This window comes from Eucyclogobius newberryi, unplaced genomic scaffold (assembly GCF_026437365.1).
Source record: "Eucyclogobius newberryi isolate DKJ021-1_F unplaced genomic scaffold, fEucNew1.0.hap1 SCAF_2, whole genome shotgun sequence".
Lineage (NCBI taxonomy): Eukaryota > Metazoa > Chordata > Actinopteri > Gobiiformes > Gobiidae > Eucyclogobius > Eucyclogobius newberryi.
Window position 1 is genome coordinate 27,050,060 of NW_027315834.1, and position 22,626 is coordinate 27,072,685.

Sequence of the window (22,626 nt, forward strand, 5' to 3'; positions counted from 1 at the left end):
GTGTTGTGTGAATTGGCTCATGTTGCCCCTAGTGGTTACTTTGAGCTACTAATCGGTGTTCATAAAGATGCAAACATTTTAAACTTGATTTTGATTTTAATAAAAAAGGCAAGATACTAGACACCAATTGTTATTCACCAGTGTTTTCTTCACTTTTTAAAAAGGTCAAAACCGTTTTAAAACTCACCAGGAAAGGTCCAATTCTGTCTTCTGTCCTCTGTCCTGTTAATAGCTGCTTTTGACTATATGACATTTCCGCTGCAGTTGTGAATCGGTGGTGCTGTCCCATTGCATACACCTCACTTTGAACTCCAACCTTCGAGACGCAGCGCCAGGACCGACAGGAAGACATGCTTTTCAAGGCCCCTGGGAACCATTTTATTGGCACTGCTAACCTTTAACTTGAGCTCTATATGAATGCTACACTGCATTGTTGGTTCATTACAGCGCTCTCCGGGGACGGCGGTGGTTTCTATAGGATATTTATAGTGGTTTTACGGGGCCGGGGTGAAGGAGAAAGGTGAGCTTGTAATCAAAATGGAATTACGGCTGAATAGCGGCAGAGCACATAACATCTACAGGATTATAGCGCATTAATAACTCACTCGCTTTTTTTTTTTTTCATTTCAGTTTCAGTAACTGTAAAAACGTTTCATTTTCACCATTCAGTACAAAAGCCTTGACTGTCGGTGCAGGTTGTGTCATTAGTTTTTTGGTGATGGCTTTCAAAGGTATCCATGTGTTGTGTCCATGGCAGGAGTTTTGAGGCCCAAATACATACGGGACGTTCTGAAATCAAGTGGTATGGAGGGGTCAAAATCTCAGCCCAATATGTATGAACATTAGTCAGAATAGTCAGAATAAGCAGCCCCAAAACACAGAGTAATGGTGGGTAAACTGGCAGCCACAGTTTCCCCAGCAAATCGAATGAAAAGATGGCGTATGGTTGTGAGCATTTTTATAGTTGCCCTGGGGCAGACGTAACGCTAACAGCTAAACATTCTGCACAAACACATACCCCAAACAAACAATACGCATAAAAGGAAGTGTCTTGTACAATCAAATAACAGACGGCATATTGAATACTATAAAGAATAAAGCTGGCAACCGTTCACTTGACCAAAGAAGCGTCACTTTTATGTGCCATATGGAGCTCAATCCAAGCAAAAAGTCGGTTTTCCAGTTCTTTATGAGTCTGGATGGGTTTCCTCGGCGTGTTCTGGCCTCTCTAATGCATCATGTATCAGATCTAAGTTCACGATCCAGAGGGATGTACCCACACCATTCATAGTGGTTACGGTCGACAGAAACAAACTGTTTATTCACACTCAAACAGTACTCTTTCTAAGCACCAATAACTTCCCGCCTCTCATCAGTTTTTCTTCCCTTTATCATCCCATTTGTGGCTTAATTATGTGCGGGGATTTTCGAAATGCAGCGTATGTGACGCGCCAAATGTGCGAAAAAGACAAAAGGCGGTACATAAAATCTGCTCGTTCTGATCCATTATCCGCAGTCTTTGTTACATCTTGTGGACATTAATCAGCTCCCCGTTAGCGCATCAACCGGCCCACACTGAACAGTGGAACAGCAGGTAAACACAGGGACAGGTGCGTCACTCCAACACCAGATAAATGACTCCATCTGGGCCTCGTTACGACTTAAACATGTGGAACTTCCTCCATACTTTGTTAGACATGCCCTCGTGGTTAAATTAGTTTGTTCAACCAAGAGAAGAGATTATAACATTTACTTTATGGCTCTGTAAAGCATTCAGCCATTTAAAGCTGAACAAACAGTGGCTGTGGATAATAAATGCAAAATTCCTCTGCAAATTCACACAAAATGCTACGGTATTTGAACGTAGGGCCAGATCTATTGACCGGTCAAATTTTGAGTATTGCAGGACATCGTACAATGGCCAGATGTTCAGGATATTGGCAGTAACATTCTTCAGGTCACACAAATACTCACTGTAGTGGATGGATGGACTCAAATAGCAAGTATTGATCCGTGTGTCGGTTTCCTGTACGGCACAAGCTTGTGGTGATTAGAACAATCCAGCGCAGAGCTCAAGAAGTGCCCACAAACTCAACACAACAAGAAGGAAACACAAGGCCAGAAAAAAACGTTCAACAACTACTGCACAAAAGATTGTATCAACGCAGAAGGTTCATCGAAGAGCCACAAATCACACGTTTGAAGACAGTGAGGTGAACGTTTTAAGCAGGAAAAGTGCTTTGAAAAAGGAGTGAAGGAGGTGATTCTCTGTAAAAAAAAAAACACTGCAGACAATAAGATAAGATAAGATAATCCTTTATTATGCGTTACAACGCAGTAGATACAGGGGAAAGGACAGATAACTTATAGGAAGTTTAAAAAAAAAAAAACACTCTTAATAGAAGAACTCTTATAAACAAAACAAAAAACTGTTATTAACAAAACTCCTCTCATATCTTAATAGGGAATGGAGGAAAAATAATAATAATAATAAATAAATATATAAATAAAAATAAAAAAGATAGAGATAAAAATGTAAATAAAATAATAATAAAATAAAGTTAATAATAATAAGGTAAAGTAAAAATAGCTAGCATAAGACTAAATAATACTAATACTAATGATAAGTAAACACTTTTATTCACATAGTTATATGTTATATGCACATTATGGCCTTAATTGCATGTGAGTATGACAGTAATTGCACATGAATATGACGGTATTGCACATGATTAAGTCAGTCAAGTATTGCACGTGTTCAGGGCTAGCAGTGTTTGCTATACATTAAAGACCCAGACGGTAAGAGTAAAACTGACTTGAAAGCAAGGGCAGGGCAAGTTTCAGTTATAACTCCCCCTTTAGCGCAAGACCAATTTTAGCTCAGGAGAGTACATCAATGCTAGATTAAAAATGACTTTCGGATGAGAGTTGAAACATCATAAATTCTAAAACAGTGTTCAGATGCTTTTCAAACCTTCCGTTGACCACGACTGGGAAAAGATGACATCGACGTGTTTAAACCCATTTCCGATGCTTGCAGCCGCCTCCTGACACTCACTCATTTAAATTACAACAAACTATAGCCCAATGTTTTTTCCTTTTCTTGCACAAACCCCAGAAATGTCCTGCCTCCACAATTGAAGTCTTTGACAAACACCCCTGGCACTTTAAGACTCCCGAAAATCAATAGAAACAATCAATTGCGGGATGTGACAGAGTGAAAATTAGCCGGAGAGCTGGAGCAGAGTAATTGGTTTGAGTGGAGTGTCACCGTGGAGCTTCAGCACCGAGTGTGTGTGTGTGTGTGTGTGTGTGTGTGTGTGTCTGTGTGTGTCCGTGTGTCTGTGTGTGTCTGTGTGTGTATAAATTGGCAGATGTCATGTGACTCCAGGAACACCTCATTTCCACTAATCCCCTTTGGGTAAAATCCGGTCGGAACTTACAAATCCAAGATGCGGCGCTCTCCAAAAACTCAGATTCCTTGCGGAGCGAGAGCCGGCGTCTGCTCCTCTTCTAACTATGACAGCGGTGGTAATGATTCTTTGTTCAACAACACTAATGGTTTGTCAGGGAGACGATGTAAACATGGCTCTAAAGGTAGCGTTGATCAATGTAAATGATCGGCTACTTAGACCAAATACATGGGTTTGCATGTTTTATTGGCATTTATCTTGCATTCATCTTGCGTTTAGTCAGTTATGGCTGTTAGCATTGATCAAAAACAACTTTAAAAAGAAGCACTGGTTAAATTGATGAGGTATTTAAATCTAACATGTCTATTTTACGCACCACTATTGAAGAAGAAGTGGTGTATATATAAATAAGTAGTTGCTAAGTAGACACTGAAAATTGATGAACGGTTCTGAAAAGTCCTTTTACCTTTTAAACAGTAGTAAAAATGAGTTCCTAATGCGCACTTTCCATCAAGAATAACAGGAGAAATGCCCTTTTAAATAACCCAGTGTGCCGTTGCTTTATTTGGAATCCTCTTTGCAGGAGAGACAGTGTGACAGCGAAACAGGTTGTTAGCAAAAGAGCACTCGTGTCTGTCAGATTGTGCAGCTATAAATGAGGGCTCTTACACTGAGAGGTAAAAATGTGCAAGGGCTTTCTTTAGCTTCTGTAAATTGTATTTGTTGAGAGATAGAGTGCATTTCCAATAACGCAGGGTCAAGATTTCCAGAATTTAGACCGTTTTAGTTTAGTTTATTTATGGCATACTGCAAAATATGTGTTCGTTTCGCAGAAGACAAAAGACGTGAAGGAAAAACAAATGTAAATGCATTAATCCTGCACATTTTGCCTGAACAAGGACATGGCGCTCGTCATCATCATCATCATTCTGAATAATTGCATTAGGGGAAAAACAAATCACGAAAGTGGTGGTTTGTGGTTTGATCCCAGAACAATGCCCACTGTCAATGTGTCCTTGGGAAAAAAGACACGTTGTCACTTACTGTAGCTGTGTGAATGCGCAGGCAAACTAACATTTACTATAACGATGTATTAAAGGGGACGTATTATGCAAATCAACTTCAATTATCTTTTAACCTTGTTACGACAGCGTTTCCTCATCATTAGTTTACTCAAAGTTGTAGTTTGATTGATTCGTGCCCGTTTTGTTTTCGCCTACCACCTATCCCCACCCATGTCCCTGCACTTAGTTATGATACTGTACCATTACCGTATTTTCCGCACTATAAGGCTCACTTAAAATGCCTTAAATTTTCTCCAAAAACGACGGTGCGCCTTATAATCCACCGCGCCTTATATATGGATTGATTATGGTTGTGCTCACTGACCTTGAAGCGATTTTGTTTCGCTTAATCCAGAGCGCCTTATAGTGCGGAAAATACGGTACATGAAAAATAAAGACTAGAATATCACATAGCCCCATGCATCCCTCCATCTTCTTCCTGTGTCTAGACTAAGCTGAATACTCTCCACAATAGTCTTCACGCAGTCTGCGTCTTCTCTCGCAGGTGAACGGACGTGACTTTTCCAAGGTCGACCATGAGGGGGCGGTGGTGGAGGCCCTCAGGAGAGACCCGATCGTCGTTCAGGTCTTGCGGCGCACCCCGTCCCGCTCCACGATCCCCCTGTCCCGCTCCGGCTCCCCACAGGACATCTGCGTGGTGGACCGCTGCACGCAGACGGACATCACCTTCGAACACATCATGGCGCTGGCCAAACTGAGGCCGGCCACGCCACCTGTGCCCGACATCTGTCCGTTCCTGCTGTCCGACAGGTGAGGGCAAAGGCCTGCGTTGCACCTGCACGGCGGTTTGCACTCGTTATAGCGTCTTTGAATCAAAGTTAGGTTCAGTGTTGCACCGAAGGGAAGGAAAGTAAATTGCAGCTGTAGAATTCATGACAAACTAACACTTGAAATCCTAAAATGGATCATAAAAGTTGGTAAAATATTAAAACATGATAAAAACAGAAATACAAGACAAAATATACAAACAGGGGGGGAAAGGACGCTGGCAGCAACAAAATGTGTGTGTTTTTGGTAGGGCAGGGTATGTAATATAATGCATTTTGATACAGCAACAACCAAAATGGCACAAGAAATGTTGAAAAATCTGATTTAATGAAAAAATATCTCTATAAATATTTTGCATATAAAAACACTATGAAGATGTACTGAAGCTGCATGTGTTTAGCTCAATTTACCAGTAGATAAATGTTGTATAAATATCATATACACGCTCCTGTTGCAATCCAAACAACTGAAGAACTATAAAGCATTATTTTATATATTTTAATGCTGGCTTAATGTTCAATTTCACATCAGCTACGCCGGCATTAAGCAACTAGCAGTTTCTTATACAAACTGACAACTTCTATTACTACCAGTCACACAATATAGTTATAATCCAGAAAAACTTTAGAGATTAAAAGAATTTGCTGATACAGTTCATAACAAAAATCAAAATTGCACAAATAAAAGCAAAATCGTCATTTTGCAAGTTGAAAATGTACAGAAAACGAGGACAGGTGAGTCGTTCCCTCAGTGCAACTTTCCCTCACGACACGTTGCAGAGAAAATTCCAGTTCCTCTGCGAGCCAGAGGCTTCCGGGAGGCTCGCACACAGGTCTCTTTGATTCCCATTGTGTTGCAGCGCTCGCCTCAGATATCATTACGCCGTGCCAAAGCAGTATGCAGTAATTGCTTGTGCATGTTACATCCATTTCTTTAATGGGAGGTTTTTGCTGGCCGATTAAAAGCCAATGGTCTGATGGAGCAGGCATTCTGGCGCTAGCTCCATTGTCCTGCGCTTTATAGGCCTTTGTTAGCCAGCGCATTAAATCAATTAGTCTTACAAAGCCACCAGTTCAGAGATTATGGAAAGACACTTATAGCGCGGGTGATTTATTGCGGGGAGTGCATATATTTCAATTGAAAAAAAGTTTTGTTGCAAAGTCAAACTGGCATTTATGTACTGTACATTCTAATGATTTCTATTTGTCCTCTTTAGCTGCCATTCAATCCACACAATGGAGCATGAGTATTATGAATGTCCCGAATACATCTCCAGTACTCCTGCAGACGGGGAGAGAACGGAAGAATACATATATGAGGTACTTGTCTGTTTGAGCGGTCTTTACTTTAAGTTTAAGCTACAAAGATATATAGACTTTCTGCTGTTGAGAAATGAGTTTGGTGCAACTGGGTTTACATCCTAAGAGTTCATCCATCACATCCAGATTAGTGAATATATCAATGTTTAAGTTCTCGAAATTAAACAATTGCAGAGTTGAGATGCCCAACTTAATTCTTGTAACTATGTTGATTTTGCTTCCTCTCATCAATTATTGTTATAAAAAAAGCATTCAAATCACAAAGAAATGACAGAAATCACAAAATGGTTTAAGAAATGAAAGAGAAGAGTGCAAAGAAAAATCCTTTCAGTCATATCCACAGCTAAACAAGACAGTTTTTAGCTTAGATTTGTACATTGTCAGAGTAGAATCTGTCTCAGATCTTCAGGAATACTGTTCCAGATTTTAGCTGCATAAAACGGTCGCAAACCCAGAAGAAAGAATTGTGCAAAAAAACAAAATCATGCATGTGCACTAGGGCTGTGCAAAGAGAGCTAGGGACAAATTAGCTTAAGGGTTCACACAGGAACTTAACCAGGACTGAACCAGGAACTAAACCTGGACAAGGCCAGGGCTAAACCAGGTCTAACACAGGCCAAAATCAAGTCCACATCTGAATTCAACTCAGCACCAAACAAGTGCAAGTCTGAACATAAACTTAAATACCTACTTTCTCCTTTTGTGGTAAGACAGCTTTAATAACACGAGTTTAAGAACAGGACTAGATGTAATGTGTGTAGTGCCTTTGTGAGAGGTTGTACAATGCTTTGGAAAGCTTGTGGGCCGTGGCTTGTTACATTGAGGCTTTAGTACATTTTTCCAGTCTATTCAGAATCTCTCCCTCGGGATAATCCAAGGCCAGTCTGATGGATGGTACTCAGGAGTCCTTCACTAACAATAGTATTCCCTATCTTCACAGTACAAGAGATTGGACCGAGCTCTTTAGAAAGTGCAGCATGTCGCCGCGGTCCCACTGCACTACAGAGACCCTGGGTTTAATAAAGACAACCACTTTTATAAAACGATATCAAAGGAACATACAACATGAGAAGGGCTCGTATTGAGTCGTCGCTTCGCTTCAATTTAGTTCATCCAATTCTGTTCTTAAAAGTTTTGATGTACCATTTTGTGTTTGTACTTGAACTTTGTATGGATTCATAAATCTACTCCAAGGATATACAAGGGCTACAAAATAATATTTTCAAGGAAATCTATCGGAGGCTAAATTGTATTTAGATGCGGAGATAAAGCCTGGTTAGCCTCAGGCAGGGATAAAAAATAAGGTATTTAAAATAAGATATATTTAATAAGTTAAATTAAAGGGACACTATGTAACCTTTCTGGTGGAGGGTCCATCACCTGCTTGTCTAGAAGATTACTGTACCTGGAATGTTCCATGGTATGGTATAAAATGTTCTTCTCCAAGAAATAAAAACACCTTTAAGTGTCTGATTGCAATATCATTTCCATGAAGACCAGCAGGGGGCGCACTCCCCACCAGAACATGTACATAGTGCATCTTTAAGTCAGTAATTCAAATGAACACTATCATGACAATTACATATACATGTCCGGTTGCCATAGCAATTACCAACTCAAACCAAATTATTTATTCAGTCTTTATTACATAAAACATCTCCTTTTCATGGGTTTCAGCTTGAGGACTTTTTCCTCATTCAAAACATATTTAATAATGGCAGCAATTCTAAATCTTCATCTTTCTGAAATCAGAACAGGAAGTTAGAACCATGAACAGTGATACAAGAGGTGGTAAAAGTGAGAGGCAAAACATTTGCAGGTTCAGTTTCTTTGACTTTTCAAAGACACGCAGGCTTAGACAAAAGTGCACTTCCTAATTGTTCAAAATACCAGACCAGGTTATTCAGCCGGCTGCTGTATGTATTGAACTGCTAAAACTCCACTACGTAATTGTCCACAGACAACTTTGTCTGCTTGATCTGTCAGCATATTTGTCCTTTGAGATTTCTATATTTTTGTATATATATATATATATATATATATATATATATATATATATCCTTTATACTGGCGCATGACACTTTAAAAACTCCTTTATTCTCCCGTCTGAATCTTGACATGCATCAAGGTGAGCCCGTGGACCTTGGGGTCATTGCTGGTGACAGTAATGGACAGCGTAGGCTATAGTTGGCGATCTCCTGTGGTTTAATAGGTACTTCCTGGTTCAGTGAGCTGCGTTGTGAGTCATTAGGATGCCTCTGTTGCCAGCTGTGGTCTGCTGAACTAAACCGTCTAAAATGAGAAAAGTCCCCCAGCGCATGAGAAGGGTGGATGACTTGTATGTGTTGTAATAGCAACACTGTGAGAACAAAGTCATGGTCCCTGCCCCCCACCTGCCAACACCGCGCCCTTACCTCTGCCCGTCCAAGTGTATCCCGCCGTAATATCAGTGCTTTTCCTCAAGGATGAAACGGAATAAGCCTGCAATTCCTGGGAACATTAATTTTGATTGACAGGCTCTGCGTCGAGTCGATTGTTCATGTGCAGCCATAAAATAACTTCCATGTCAAATCTGCCACGAACATCACAGCTGCAAATTGTAGATGGTAAATGTTATCAGACATTTTATTGGAAAGATTGTCACTAGACCGTCAATCTCAAGATAAGCCTCTTCCTACACAACGATGAGAAAATGTATCAGTTTTATTGTTGAAGTTTTTTGGAGACACATCATTTTCAGATTCTGAAAGAAAAAAAATCTATATCCATAAAGTCTCACAGTTGATTATTATTGATCTTTTTCCATTCTCTTGTCGACCTTTAAAAGAAGTATTTATGCTCGCAGTCATTTATAATGGGAATTGGAACAGGATCGTCTGTTACCATAGCAAATAACCATTTAAATGAAAATATCAGACCTTTATGAATGGTGAAAAGTTTAGACATTCACAGATGCAAAATGCTCTGTCTCTTCACTATCACTCGACCATTTGGCCAAAACTACCTGGAGCTACGTCAAATCAAACATTCCATCAAAAGCAAATGAAGCAAATCCTCATATTAAAGTATCGAAAACTTTTGTTTCAATGACTCTTAATGAGGCTTTGACCTCAGCTAAATGGGGTCAATGGGTTCAGCTGACACCCTCTGGATTCTTCATAATGACTAATGCCTCAGAAAAAACACACGGGACAGTCTCCAGAGTCCTGCAAATACCGGACTCGCTGCGTTGCTAGTTATTGTTAGCATGAGCATCGAACGCCAAGTCAACTTAAACTTTGTCTTTGGTGAAAAGTCCTCAAAATGCTGTGTACATAAGGAAGCTAAAACTCATGAATATAAACTTTTGAAGTTTTTATATCTCAGTTTGTGAGACATGGATTTGTCTAAGAAAATAGATTGTGTTTTTCCAATAACTCTGCTCCTGTATTGGCGGGTTTCAGTTTCCTGAAGCGGTGGTAGATTTGCATCTCTCTGCGCCTCATGGATAGATTGTGTTCACGTGCGAGAATTTGATTATGTCGTAGTTTCACAGGATATTTATAGTTACAGAAATAAATAACCAAACATAAAATCCACAAATGGTCAAACCATATTGTTATTCGTTGGGTATTGGGTCCTCAAAGTTTCCATATTAATCTGATGGCTCAAAGTCCTTTCAACTGACAACAATCCCGTATTTGGAGTTCAGTAATGGCACTACTTTCTGACACCATTTGATTATCCGTTTATGCAGACAGAGAAGATATCAAAAATTGTGCCAGTTTTAGTTTCATTTGAACAGGCCCAGTAATTGCAGAGACATGAACCATAACCAGCTCGACAAATCTGCAAGTTAAATCGCAAAATTCACCATATAATTTGACCTGCCCGTCAAATTTAAACCTATAGGGATTGGAGAATATTGTGATGTCACTTGAAAACAACCTAAATCCTGGATGGATGGATGGATGGATGTTCTTGAACAAACTGTCACCATCTGTGTTACGTAGCCTACTCAAGCTTGCCGCGCTCATCATCCTTGATCAGTCATCGCAAACAGATCACTACGCCATTCGCTAAACAACGTCCGACTCCCGTTACTACGAGCCTATATTCACTTAACGCACTCATTTGTGTGACGAATGTTAAAGCACCCAACGATGAACGCAAACCCCCTGCTCATTTCAAGGACTGTGTGTGTGAAACAGTGACAGTCAAGAGGACCTCATCGTGTGCCACGAACATTAGCTTTAGCGGCAATTCGCTCTGAAACCTAGCTCATTACAACGCTCGTGACAGATGTTCAATGTTCAACAAAAGATGGAACAGCTCCCAATTTTGACATATTATTTTACATTATGCACTTAAAACGGTCAGCGTCGACCAAATCATGAGGCAGCTTTGTCGTAATGCATGGTAAAAGTCTATTAAAGGATTTTGTCGCGGCTGTATTGGTGTATCATTTATTGCCCACTGTTCCAAATTATGACCCAATTACAGCTAAATGGAGGCTCTTCTACAGTGGCAGCACATCTGGAAATCATTAGGATTCACATTACCGTCAGAGAGGCAAAAACAGGCAGGGTATTAACATGGGCGCAGTGTTTTTTTTTTTTATCCGTGCGGTATGCAAAACCTGGTAAGCGAGATTAACGCAACAATATTACAGGCCCGCAGCTTTTGAAGGTCAGGGTTGTCTGCGCAGAGGGTTAAATGCCACGGAAATTAATTACTTCCCCTGTCAGTCTCGGCTATCAGGCCGGGTCCCCCCCTTCTCTAACAACTTCACAGCAATGAAATGAATTTAGCCGCATGGGGTTTTTTAATAAGGATTACCGCACAGTCGAGTTATCGTAGTGTGATTACATTAGTACACAGCAGAGATAAAAAAGCAGGTGGTGGTGGAATTGGGCTGAATTTGGAGACGTGGAAGAGGGAGGGGGGGAAGCTAAGGGTAAAGGTTAGGTTCATGTGACGTCGCATCATTCTTGACTGTCCGTAGTTCGAAATGGAGCGAAATTCTCGAGTGCGTTTTGCCTTTTAATCGTTAACATGTAGATACCGTTTGACCTGGGGTATGGTTAATATCGCTAATATCTCGGGGTCTATCCACGTGAGGCCAAAAACGTCTCGTCTGTCAGCACAACATGAGATGATTTTCTTACAACAGCTTTAAAAATATGTTATTATTCTTTATCAAACGGCGGTTGTTCACAGGTGAAAAGATCTTAAAGGGGACATATAATGCGACATTCACTTGAGCTTTTAACAACAGTTACAACAGTGTTTCCTCACCATTAGTTTACGTAAAGTTATATTTTGATTCATTCCTGCATGTTTGAGTAATATTGTATTGTCCCACAAGTGCTCAGAGAATTCCTATTTCCACCTACCCCCCATCTCCGCCCACATTCCTAAACTTAGTTATGATTATTTGAAAAAATATGACTACGAATGACACATGTAGAGTTGCACTCCCTCAGTTCAGAGACATGATGTAAACTGAATGTTTTGGAAACCCAACCTCTGAAAAGTGTCTCCTCCTCCACCTTAAGACACTGTGCAGGAGAACTGACCCCATTCTTCACAACCGCAATAAACCTATTCTGATAATGATTTTGATTCTGACAAAATGCAAAATGATGATGTCAAAGTTCAAAAGCATGCGTCTTCTTTAAGCCACAAGGCTGATGTGGGAAATGTGTGGACCAAAAACTAACAAAAGTCATAAAATTCAACATATGTGGATTTTCTTCCTAAGTTTATTCAAAAACAGTACATGGCCACACCCCTTTCAATCCCTCTGAACAATTAGCCTGTGTACGACCATGATTGTTGCGCCGTCACCACCATCTTTTACACATTTCTGGCCGATGTTGCAGCTCGCCAAAATGGTCATAACATGAGCTACATTCACTTGTTTTTGTCCAACAGGAAGTGGAGCTGTGTCGACAGAACAGTCTGGAGAAACTGGGGCTAACGTTGTGCTACCGGACCGACGACGAGGAGGACATGGCCATTTACGTGAGCCAGGTATGTGAATTTAAAGGTACGCAATATAAATTAGATAGAGATGTTGTTGGTTTATTGCATTCAACGTATAAGTGCTTTTATTGTTAATGGAGAAAGATAATGCCATACGGTAAAACATTTCAGGTAATATCCAATGAAACAAGCTGGAAAGGTTACATGGTTGATACTTAATTACTGCAAAATTACACTTTTAAATGGTTAATTGAATGCAGGCTCATGGTAAACGTCCCGGCAATCCGAGGTTGAGGCCCAGTCAAGTGCATCAGTCTTATTAAAAGATAATGTAAAATCCCATTTGAGTTATCGTTTTTGGAAACAGAAACTGATTAAAGAAGCAAGAGAGAAAACATTTACTCATTCAAAACAAATGTATCAGTCTAAAAAGTGGAGTCAGGTCTGCAATGTGATTCCGTTCATCCTCTAACGTGTTTTAATTGAAGCCTTTAATTAGCTCTGAGCAGCCTCCATTACTTTCTAACATGTGGCAATTGACACTTTCTCACCGTACGTCATCAGGCCTGAATACCAAACACTAAACGCGAGCAGGAAGCAGCACTTTACATGTTTGATTAGACTTGGAATGAACAGTTTCTCGTGTGAAGCTGCTAATAAAGAACAATGACAGATTTTCAAGGCAAATCACACTGAGCGAATGTTACTCCAGGTGCAGGTTCCAATGAGTTACGAGCAAATGGCAAAAGGAAATGTGAATGAGGCGTTTATGCGGCTTTTAGGTTCCATATATTTAAACATAGAATGTTTTTGAAATGGCAAATACCGGTAGTATATATATTCAGAGCAGGAAAATTGAGCGTTCTTTCAAAATTCAAATAAATGCTTTTTTTCTTCCATTTTTGTCCCTACTAATTGTGGTTGTGTCAGGAAGTGTACAAACTTATGAATACAAACTTTTTTTCTGGTGGAAAATGGCCACTAACGATTATTTTAGTAGTCGATTTGACAGCGATTCATTTGTGATTCGTCGACAGGCAAACGATTATTTCTATTCTACACCGAGATTTTTTAAATACATTATCAACCAAATAAAGGTTGAAATATGGTGACTGGAGGCTTTAAAGAATATCTACCAATAAAGTGTATCATTGATGAAGATAAGAAATAGTTTATTTTGACATTTCCACCCAATAATGCCACTGTCTTTGTTATAAAAATGTATCTTTGTAGGTTTCACAATCTTCAGATAATCATTGTAATGATCAAAATGCCACTAAATTATTTTTTTTGTCACAATTAGTTGATTCATTGTTAACCCCTAGTGGCAACCCATTCCTAATTATTTTTGCACGAAAGATATAGAAAATACACATAATGGTAAATAATGGATAGTAAATATGATAAGAATCAGTAACAACAGAAACCTGCCTGTCGTTAGCATTGTAGCACCACCACCACCACTAACTAAAACGGCGCGTATAAAAAAGGGTTTAAGTTCACATATGTACAAAATAATTGCAAATTTCCTCTGTTAAATGACATTAGCAGAAATAGCACCGTACATAATCACTACAACGGAAAATTAAAGACACAATATGATACAAGAGCACTTAAAGTAGGTGCGCAACATATTCAGGTCTCAAATTTAGAATGTCGAACACACCAGAACACCAAAGAGCGGGATAAAACCAGAAGAAGCTGATTTCCCACAACAACATAGTGCACTTTTAACTCATGTTCTATAATATTGGCATGAACCTTGCATCCGCTTTCATTCTTCTGGTTTTGCACCTGTTTCGCTTCAACCTACAGACATCGATGTTGAAACGAAAAGCACAAAGCAACGACGCCTCGCACCTGCCTACTCTCGACAAACCGCCAAAACCGTCGCTCACTGTCGAACGCGTCTATTTTTGTGAGGAGGATAGAAATGCTAATGCCTCATTATTATGCATGTGTACAGTACAGGAGGGCGGCGGTGAGACTCTGGAAAGGTGTGATTTTTGGTTTATTTCTGCCCTCTGTTGTTCTCCATTTTGATCGTGGAAAAATAACAAAGACAATGAATTGGTGGCAGAGTTCTGGACGAGCGTGCGATTCCACTGGGATGCACATGACATGTTTATTCATCCGACCGGAATCAGAATTGTCTCTTGTGCTCTAAAAACACGCGACTTGTAATGTCTATTTGGAACCGTCTTTGTTTTTCTGCTTTGCTTTGCTTTCTCTGGAGCTACATCAACTGCCAAACTTTGACAAACTGCAGTGTCTCACCTCAAAATACAAAGACAAGACATCTAAGGAAGTTCCTCCGCCCTGATGCAAAAAAAAAAATCACATGATACAAAACAATGTGGCACGAGAAGAAACAGAATTCTTAATGACGAGTTTCCTTCGTTTTTTTGTGCAGGTGGAGCCGCACAGTCTCGCTGCCAAAGACGGGCGTATCAAAGAAGGAGATCGAATTGTACAGGTGAGCATCTCGTACACGCTGTGATTTATGCGTGTTTGACTCTCTAAGCAAGATAAATGGTAAACGTTTTGGCTGAATTGATTGAGTTTTCAGGTATCAAACTAGTAGATCATGATTTTAAAACTACAAAATTGCTCTAAAACGGCTTAATCATAGAAATATGTTCACTGACTTCCTGTTGAAAACTGCAGAACTGATAAACCTCTTCATACATTTCACCGTAACAATCAGTCATTTTTCAATTATGTGTTTTTATTGCTGACAAAATGGCCACATGTAATTTTTTTTTTTGAGCCACAGTCGGAATCTATTTTTGAGCAATCGCGACTAAGTACAGAGCAGTGGGTGGGGATGGGGGGTAGGTGAAAACAGACATTTCCTCACTCATGCATGAAAGCCTGGAGAATATAAAATGACTTAAACATGTATGAATCAACTGAAATAAAGCTCGGAGTAATTGACAAGACAATACCATTATAACAAGGCCAAAAGCTCTTAAAAGTCGATTTTACATAATATGTCTCCTTTAAAAGTTCTTGATATACAATTGAGTTTAATTGAGTAAAATTAGAACGCGCTAAAATCACACACTGTGTTTAGAGAAACAGGACGAAAGACCAAAACAATCACAATCTCACCAAGAAGACGAAGACATCATTAAAAGATGTTAAGAATACACAGGTTAGCTGACATTACGCTCACACGACTGATTGTTCACTGTTTACTAAAGCTATGAAATGACGTCATGTCAAATTCCAAAAGTATTTGCAGCACGACTGAAAAGGCAGTTTTTTAGCTTCATTGCACGGCCCATAACTTTTACCCAATTTTTACAAACATGAACGAATGGCACAAGACTCGAAACACAGTTATGATTACAATCCACCCAAGGTTCCTACGGGTAAAACTAATCCCGCTCGAACACTGCTTAAAAACTATGTAAACTACGCATTTGAAACATCTTCCTTCATACTTAGGCCTGTATTAAAAAGCCTGAGCGCAAATTGGACGCCGCGCAAAACCCGTTCATCAAGCTTTTTTTGCAAACTGCGCAGCTCCGGTTAATAAGTCCAGGGAAATCAATGATAAATACCGAAGCATTAGGCAGTTTGACACGGCTCCAACATCTCAACCCTGAACGCGAGAGGATGCCATTACCCGAGTGTAGTGTGAGCGATAGTGTGAGCGCGGGGCCTGCTGTAGCGCTGCTCCTATTATCTGCTCCTGACAGCCCCATTACTCCAGAGAGGAAAAGATGAACGCCACCTGTCCAACAACACTTAATTGTGTGTCTGGATGGAGGAGTAGATTCTCATCAAGTTTGACTCTGCAATAGCGGGGCGAGCTGCCTACCCACGCTTCTTCCCCCCCCACGACCGCTGCAGAGTCAGGAGGATGTCAGGGCACGATGCAGGCGGAGGATGGAGAGGAGAAGGAAGAAGAAGTGCAGGGCTAATGGCGGTAAAAGCGGTGTTTATGTGGCTGTGGGGAAATGCAGAGAAACGCCTGTCTGCTCAAATTTGACAAATGAGAATTTACTTTTTGACTACATGTTGTTAAAAGTGGCTGTAAAGTATTTAAAAGTAACACGTTTGGAGCGCTTGGCTAAATGTAATTCACAAAGTTTGTAGGTTGTTGCTCAGGCCGTGCGTTTCTCTGATTGGTTAATCTGCATATACATCATGACTATTGGAACTGGAGAAGACAAGGGCCCAAACACGCCTCTGAGCTCAGCACTGCCCACTTCAAGGCAGTGATGGGCAGATCGATACCAAATATTGATGTATTGATACTGATTCTCATGCACAAATATCAAAATTTAAAATGGCTACAAAAATGGCAGTTAATCAGCTTATTTCATTTTTGGATTAGTTCATGGCAGGGGCGGGGCAAAGATAACGACTCCAAGGTAAAATATTTAATGCTGAAAGAGTTTCAATGCATTTTAGCACAAAATGTATTGGTATCGTGATACTTGGTAGTACTACTTGATATCGGATCAATAAAGACAAGATAGAGACTCACCAGCTATGTGATAAATAATGTCCATAAGTTTGTTTTTGTTTTTTTATTAAAAAACTTAATTTACTTTATTCGAAACTTGAATGAATTAAGTTTCAAAAACAGATTTTAAAATCAACACATTGTGGTTTTTATTTACTACAATGATTAGCCCCGAGCTTACTTTCAAATGTTTAAGATATATTTTGTTAATTTTTCCCCATAAAGTATATGGGGAACATGAATGGAAAATGTATTTCCAAAACCAAGTGGTGGATGGTCCCTGTTTAGCTCCATAAAAAGTACAATATTGGCTTGCAAGACAACAATGTCATACCTGTAAACTCTTAATATATTTTAGAAAAGGCACATAGCAGCACAAACAGGTACATGTTTTACAAAATAGTTTTTCATTTTCATTCTCAGTTTCATTTGTGTGGAAAAGGTGGGAAAATAATCAAGTCACACAAGAATGATACTTTACAACAATAGCGATGTTTCATATCTTCCAGACAAAGATGCTGTTTGAGAATGTATAAGACTCAGACTCTGACTCTAACATGCCATTTGTTTTATCCCACTGTTATTGTCTTCAGATTAACGGCTGTGAAGTGCACAACAGAGAAAAGGCAGTGGCTCTATTGTCAAGTGAAGACACGAGGAGCGTCATCTTACTGGTGACAAGGCCAGAGCTGCAGGTGAACTCACACAAACAGTCTGCCCCTGTCACGTCCAAAACAGACACCTGCCACACCTGCCATACCCGCGTTCCCTCCGCCAACACGAGAAGCTGAGCTCAAGATCACAACAATCGTGACAATTGTGGCCCTGACAAGATGTTTTGATTTCAGTTGGAGGAGGAGGCGTGGCTGGAGGACGACCAACAAGAACTGGTGGAGCTGAAGATGGAGATCCTGGAGCAGAGGAGGAAACACAGAGAACAGAAGTTTGACAGAAGGAAAGAGGTACGAGAAGGAGCAGTCCAAAGTATAGCATCTAAAATGAGACGGAGGAATGGGAGAGTCACAAAATATATAGAAGTGAAGTGTGGAGCATCACTAACCTAAGGTCTAACTAATAGGCTGGATTCTGTGTTTAGGGGGTGTTAAAAGTTCACCTAGAAGTTCACGTAAGAAGTTCTTGGGGCGTTCGAGTAAAAACCAAGATTGATGAACTTCTTGCTGTCCCTAATGTTTGTCAGGCCCTGTTACTGGGCAGTTTGTTCGCCGACAGCCAGAAACGACCATGATAAAACTGAATAATTAATCCGACTTTACCCTGACAAACCATCAATTGAATTTATTATTTATTTACTCACACATTGAGTGAGCAGTTGTCGAAATACAATGTTTCATGGTCACAGGTGAACTATTAACTTGATATCCTTGCATGTAAAAATTGCAAACTCACAAACAAAAAAGTAAGATTTAAGGTGACGTGACCAATGTGTTTTTCTCATAAATTAGCAAACGCATTGTAAAAGGAGAACTTTGTGACAAAAGTCAGATCTCTACATGCTGCCTTCATCTAATTGAACATTTTTATCACTTGCAAATTTGTATATAAGTCACTGTATATGGCTTTGAGAGCTGATTGGCTGTGCAAGGGTGGTCCACCTTGCTTCACTTCCACATCTGAAAAAAGTGCTGTTCTAAAGTTGTGTTAGTGGATGAAAAAAATACTTGTATGTAGCGATGTACCAAAGGGTTTGTGAGAGCAAGAAATACTTTCACAGATTTAAAAACCTGCATCCTCATTTGTTGAATCTGCTTTAGGAAACCCCAAAAAGTTGCTCCAATACATAACATATAAGATTGAGATACAAGATTTGAAATAATATCTAGAGAGAGAAATACCAAAGTGACCAAAAGAACAGTACAATCATTACATCTTCTTGAAATCTAGTGGATTGAGGAGCGAAAGTGCATTGCCATGAGTCCTGGGACACATTGATTTGTACCTTTGTAGCACTGACTGAGACTTTGCCATGTCTGAAAAAGATCCAATTTGGGTAAAAAATAAACAGTATACTGTAGTTACAAAAAACGATATTGTTGTGCTTTCTCAGCTTCAACTTGAGGAGGGGATGACCACCGACACCGCCACCTGCTCCTCCAACAACCAGGACAGCGGGTTTGGCCACGGCACAGACAGCCCAGACCACCAGCCCCTGCTGTCCCGGATACAGAAGAAAAGCCCCGCCCAGTGTTTACGGGAGAGATGGCTAGCAGAGCATCCACACAACAAGACTCCAAAGACGCCATCGAAAACACAAGACAACGGCAACAGCCCCATGCTCGGTTTGGAGAACCGCTTCCAACAACTTCTCGAGCTCAAATGCCAGATCCGCAACGGCGTGGAGTGCGGCGTGTATTCTATAAGACACAGCATTGAATGTAGTCTGACGGAACAGAGCGCCGGCGACGAAGACTGCGTGAACAGCGGCGAGAGCGAAGGAGGGATGGAGCACGAGCTACGGATGCTAAACGAAGAGCTGCGGAGCATTGAGCTGGAGTGTCAGAGCATAATGCAGGCGCACCAGCTACGCCAGTCCAGCCAACCAACGCAAACCGCACCGCCGGGCCGAAGCGCCAACGACGGACTCCAGCGGCACGGTAGGCTGGCCGACATCCACGAGCACCCGGAACGATCGGACAACGAGAGGAAAAAGGACAGCTCCAGTGCCTACAACACAGCGGAGAGTGCGAGGTCGACGCCCGTGGGGATGGAGAAGTCGCCGGAGCACTCCTTACAACGCTACATCAGCCTCACCAACCAGAAAAACCTCAGTTCGTCAACGTCGCCGAGCCCCGCGCCCGGCCCCAAACTCCACGGCGCGCCCGGTCGCGTCAAGCAAGCGGATCCGGGGCAAGTTATATCCAGCAGCCCGGACCAGAGCAACCCATCCAGATCGGAGTCGGACCCGGCGCTGCCCGCGGACGACGAGCGGAATGAGAAGAAGGGGAGGAGAGAGAGGAGGGGCCTGCCTTACCCGTCAGCGTATCAGACCAGTCCGTACCACTGTCAAGGAGGGTCCAGGCAATTGCAGGTGGGTGCAGTACGGTCGGGGGAATAATCTTTGCGAAACCTTAGCTAAAACACAGGTGAAATATCAAGATTTGTCATGTGCCGTGAATTAGATGTGTGTGTTTTCAAACAGACGAGAGAGTTACTTCAAAGAGGTTCATTTGGTTATTGGTTATTGACTACAACAGCAAGACAAATGATGGTATTGGTTTCTGATAACTGCCGCCATATTGTTTCCAGTTGCTGATGTTCTTTTTATCAGTGTTCAAAACAGTTTCATGTCATTTTGAGATTTGTAGATTAATTACTGTCTCATTTCAAGCCATGAAAAGACCACTTGATTGAAACAGTACAGTGCAGAGAGCCTGACAAAAACTGATTGGCTGAAAAAAAAATCCATATTTAATCTCACGTAATTTGATTTAGGCTAGCTAATGTGAAGAAAAAAATAAAATGCTTTGTTAAATGACAATTATGTGATTGTTTGCCATCAGCCCTAGAATTATCTGGCTTCACTGGCTTCATAAGTCCAAGCACAATCATTCACTGATAGTAAATTATTTAGTTATCCCAATACTCAAAAGCCATGTGCATTATCCTCACTTGACTAGGATATACTTCTAGAAAGCTTGTCTATGGATGCTAATTAATGCAAAGTCTTCCTGAGCTGTAACAATTATACTGTGGAAACTGTCTTGTTCCATTTATTCACAAAAAACTGTTTTTTAAAAGGTCAATGCAATGAATCATGGAGAATTATACCAGAGATGCAGAACATAAAAAACTAAATGCATTTCTTTGTGCTGAGTGATAAGAGTATATTGTACAAAAAATGTTTCAAAGCTAGTCCTCTGGAGACTGTTGTCCAGATTACGATCTTTGAATCTTTCTTCTACGATGGATCACTCCTGGACAAATGAGGGATTCCATCAACCTGATAACCGTGTTTTCGTTGCAGAGCTACATGCAGCTGCTCCAACAGCACTCCTCCCTCGAGTACTCCCAGAGCCAGCTGAGTCTGCTGAGCCTGTGCAGAGAGCCGGGGCACCGCGGGGGTCGCCCTGGGGAACCCCGCCTGGAGTGGAAGGTCAAAGTACGAGCCGACGGCACGCGATACGTCGCCCGGAGACCTGCCCGCGACCGCATTCTGAGAGAGCGGGCGCTGCGGATCAGAGAGGAGAGGAGCGGAGGCATGACCACGGACGACGACGCCATGAGCGAGATGAAGATGGGGAGATACTGGAGCAAAGAGGAGCGAAAGCAGCATTTGGCCCGAGCGCGGGAGCAGAGGAAGAGGCGGGAGTTCATGCAGAAAAGCCGACTGGATTGTCTGCGGGAGGGGCCGGGGAGCGGCAGCGCGGAGGCCAAGAACCAGGTCAATATCCTCGAACTCAGCCACAAGAAGATGCTGAAGAAGCGAAACAAAAAGATCCTGGATAACTGGATGACGATACAGGAGCTAATGAGCCACGGAGCCAGAGTGCCGGAGGACTCTAAAGTACATAATGCCTTCCTCTCTGTCACCACAGTGTAGCCTCTGCACCCGTCCCACACGCTCCCTCAAACCGCCTTTCAAACTGACAGCGTTCAACTACTGCGAATGTGTACGACTTCAAGATTAGACCTCAGCTTTGTACACTGTGAAGTGACTTTTCTAATACACTGCTTTTTGACACTTTTGTAGCATGTTGGTGCAAACAAATGTAATTCAAAGGCCAACACAGTTCTGTATGTGTGTATTGTGTCAGCATTTACTCCATCATCCAGTATGTTGTATTTGTTTCATGGATATGAAGCGGCTTTTCTTGCCTCGTTCAATGTGGCACTTTTTATAATGGGGAAAATACAATATTTTTCACTCTTTGTACTTACAGTGACGTTTTGTAAGGGCTTTTTTTACTCTGAATGTGAATCTACAGGAAATAACTGGGCGTACAGTCTAATTTCAACTCTTTCAACAACTTAGCACTAATTAAACAAATGCAAACCCAATGAAGCCTGTTCATTTTAGTTAATTTTCTTGCCATATTTAATACTCCATCTCTGTAACACTTGAATTTATGTTATGCCCTTTCTAAATGTCCAATGTCTTGTTTATATTATAATGTTAAATACATCCGTGTTCATAAAGCTCATTTTTATTTATTGTAAATTTAACTCTTCCTCGTTAACTTTACTGAAAATTCAGACACTGTTTAAATGTGTAATATAATTGCTGCTTTAACTCCAGAAAGACACTGAAGAGGCCTTGTCTTCAGCATTTGTCAATGGTGAAATTTGTTTTAAAAAATAAACAATGATTTCATATATTGAGAACGACGGTGTGTTTCTGTCGGTTATTCCGTTGATGCTATTGATTATGTTGGAGGACAGGAAGTGGACACATAAATACAAATAAATGTATATATCAGCAACAATGTAAAATTCAGATAGCAATTGTTATGTCAAATACACGTCTGTGTAATCCCATCGTTGTCCAGGTGGGGTCCATGGCATTATAGGCTTTTGCAATGGTTCCCTATCGATCAATGTTTGACTGTAAACTATTTCATAGATCATAAGTCTGGACA

General features: G+C 40.9%; 1 protein-coding gene across 1 annotated transcript in view; it reads left to right on the plus strand.

The window, feature by feature from the left end:
• pdzrn4 (PDZ domain containing ring finger 4) overlaps positions 1 to 22,004 on the plus strand; it is a 58,542-nt gene extending 36,538 nt beyond the window's left edge. The window contains exons 2-9 of the mRNA XM_072454900.1: positions 4,983 to 5,248; positions 6,483 to 6,585; positions 12,502 to 12,600; positions 14,966 to 15,028; positions 17,626 to 17,727; positions 17,881 to 17,994; positions 19,098 to 20,078; positions 21,015 to 22,004. Coding sequence (XP_072311001.1) covers positions 4,983 to 5,248; positions 6,483 to 6,585; positions 12,502 to 12,600; positions 14,966 to 15,028; positions 17,626 to 17,727; positions 17,881 to 17,994; positions 19,098 to 20,078; positions 21,015 to 21,590 — 2,304 coding nt within the window. The 3' untranslated portion in view covers positions 21,591 to 22,004. The remainder of the gene's footprint in view (positions 1 to 4,982; positions 5,249 to 6,482; positions 6,586 to 12,501; positions 12,601 to 14,965; positions 15,029 to 17,625; positions 17,728 to 17,880; positions 17,995 to 19,097; positions 20,079 to 21,014) is intronic.
• Positions 22,005 to 22,626: the final 622 nt, after the last annotated feature.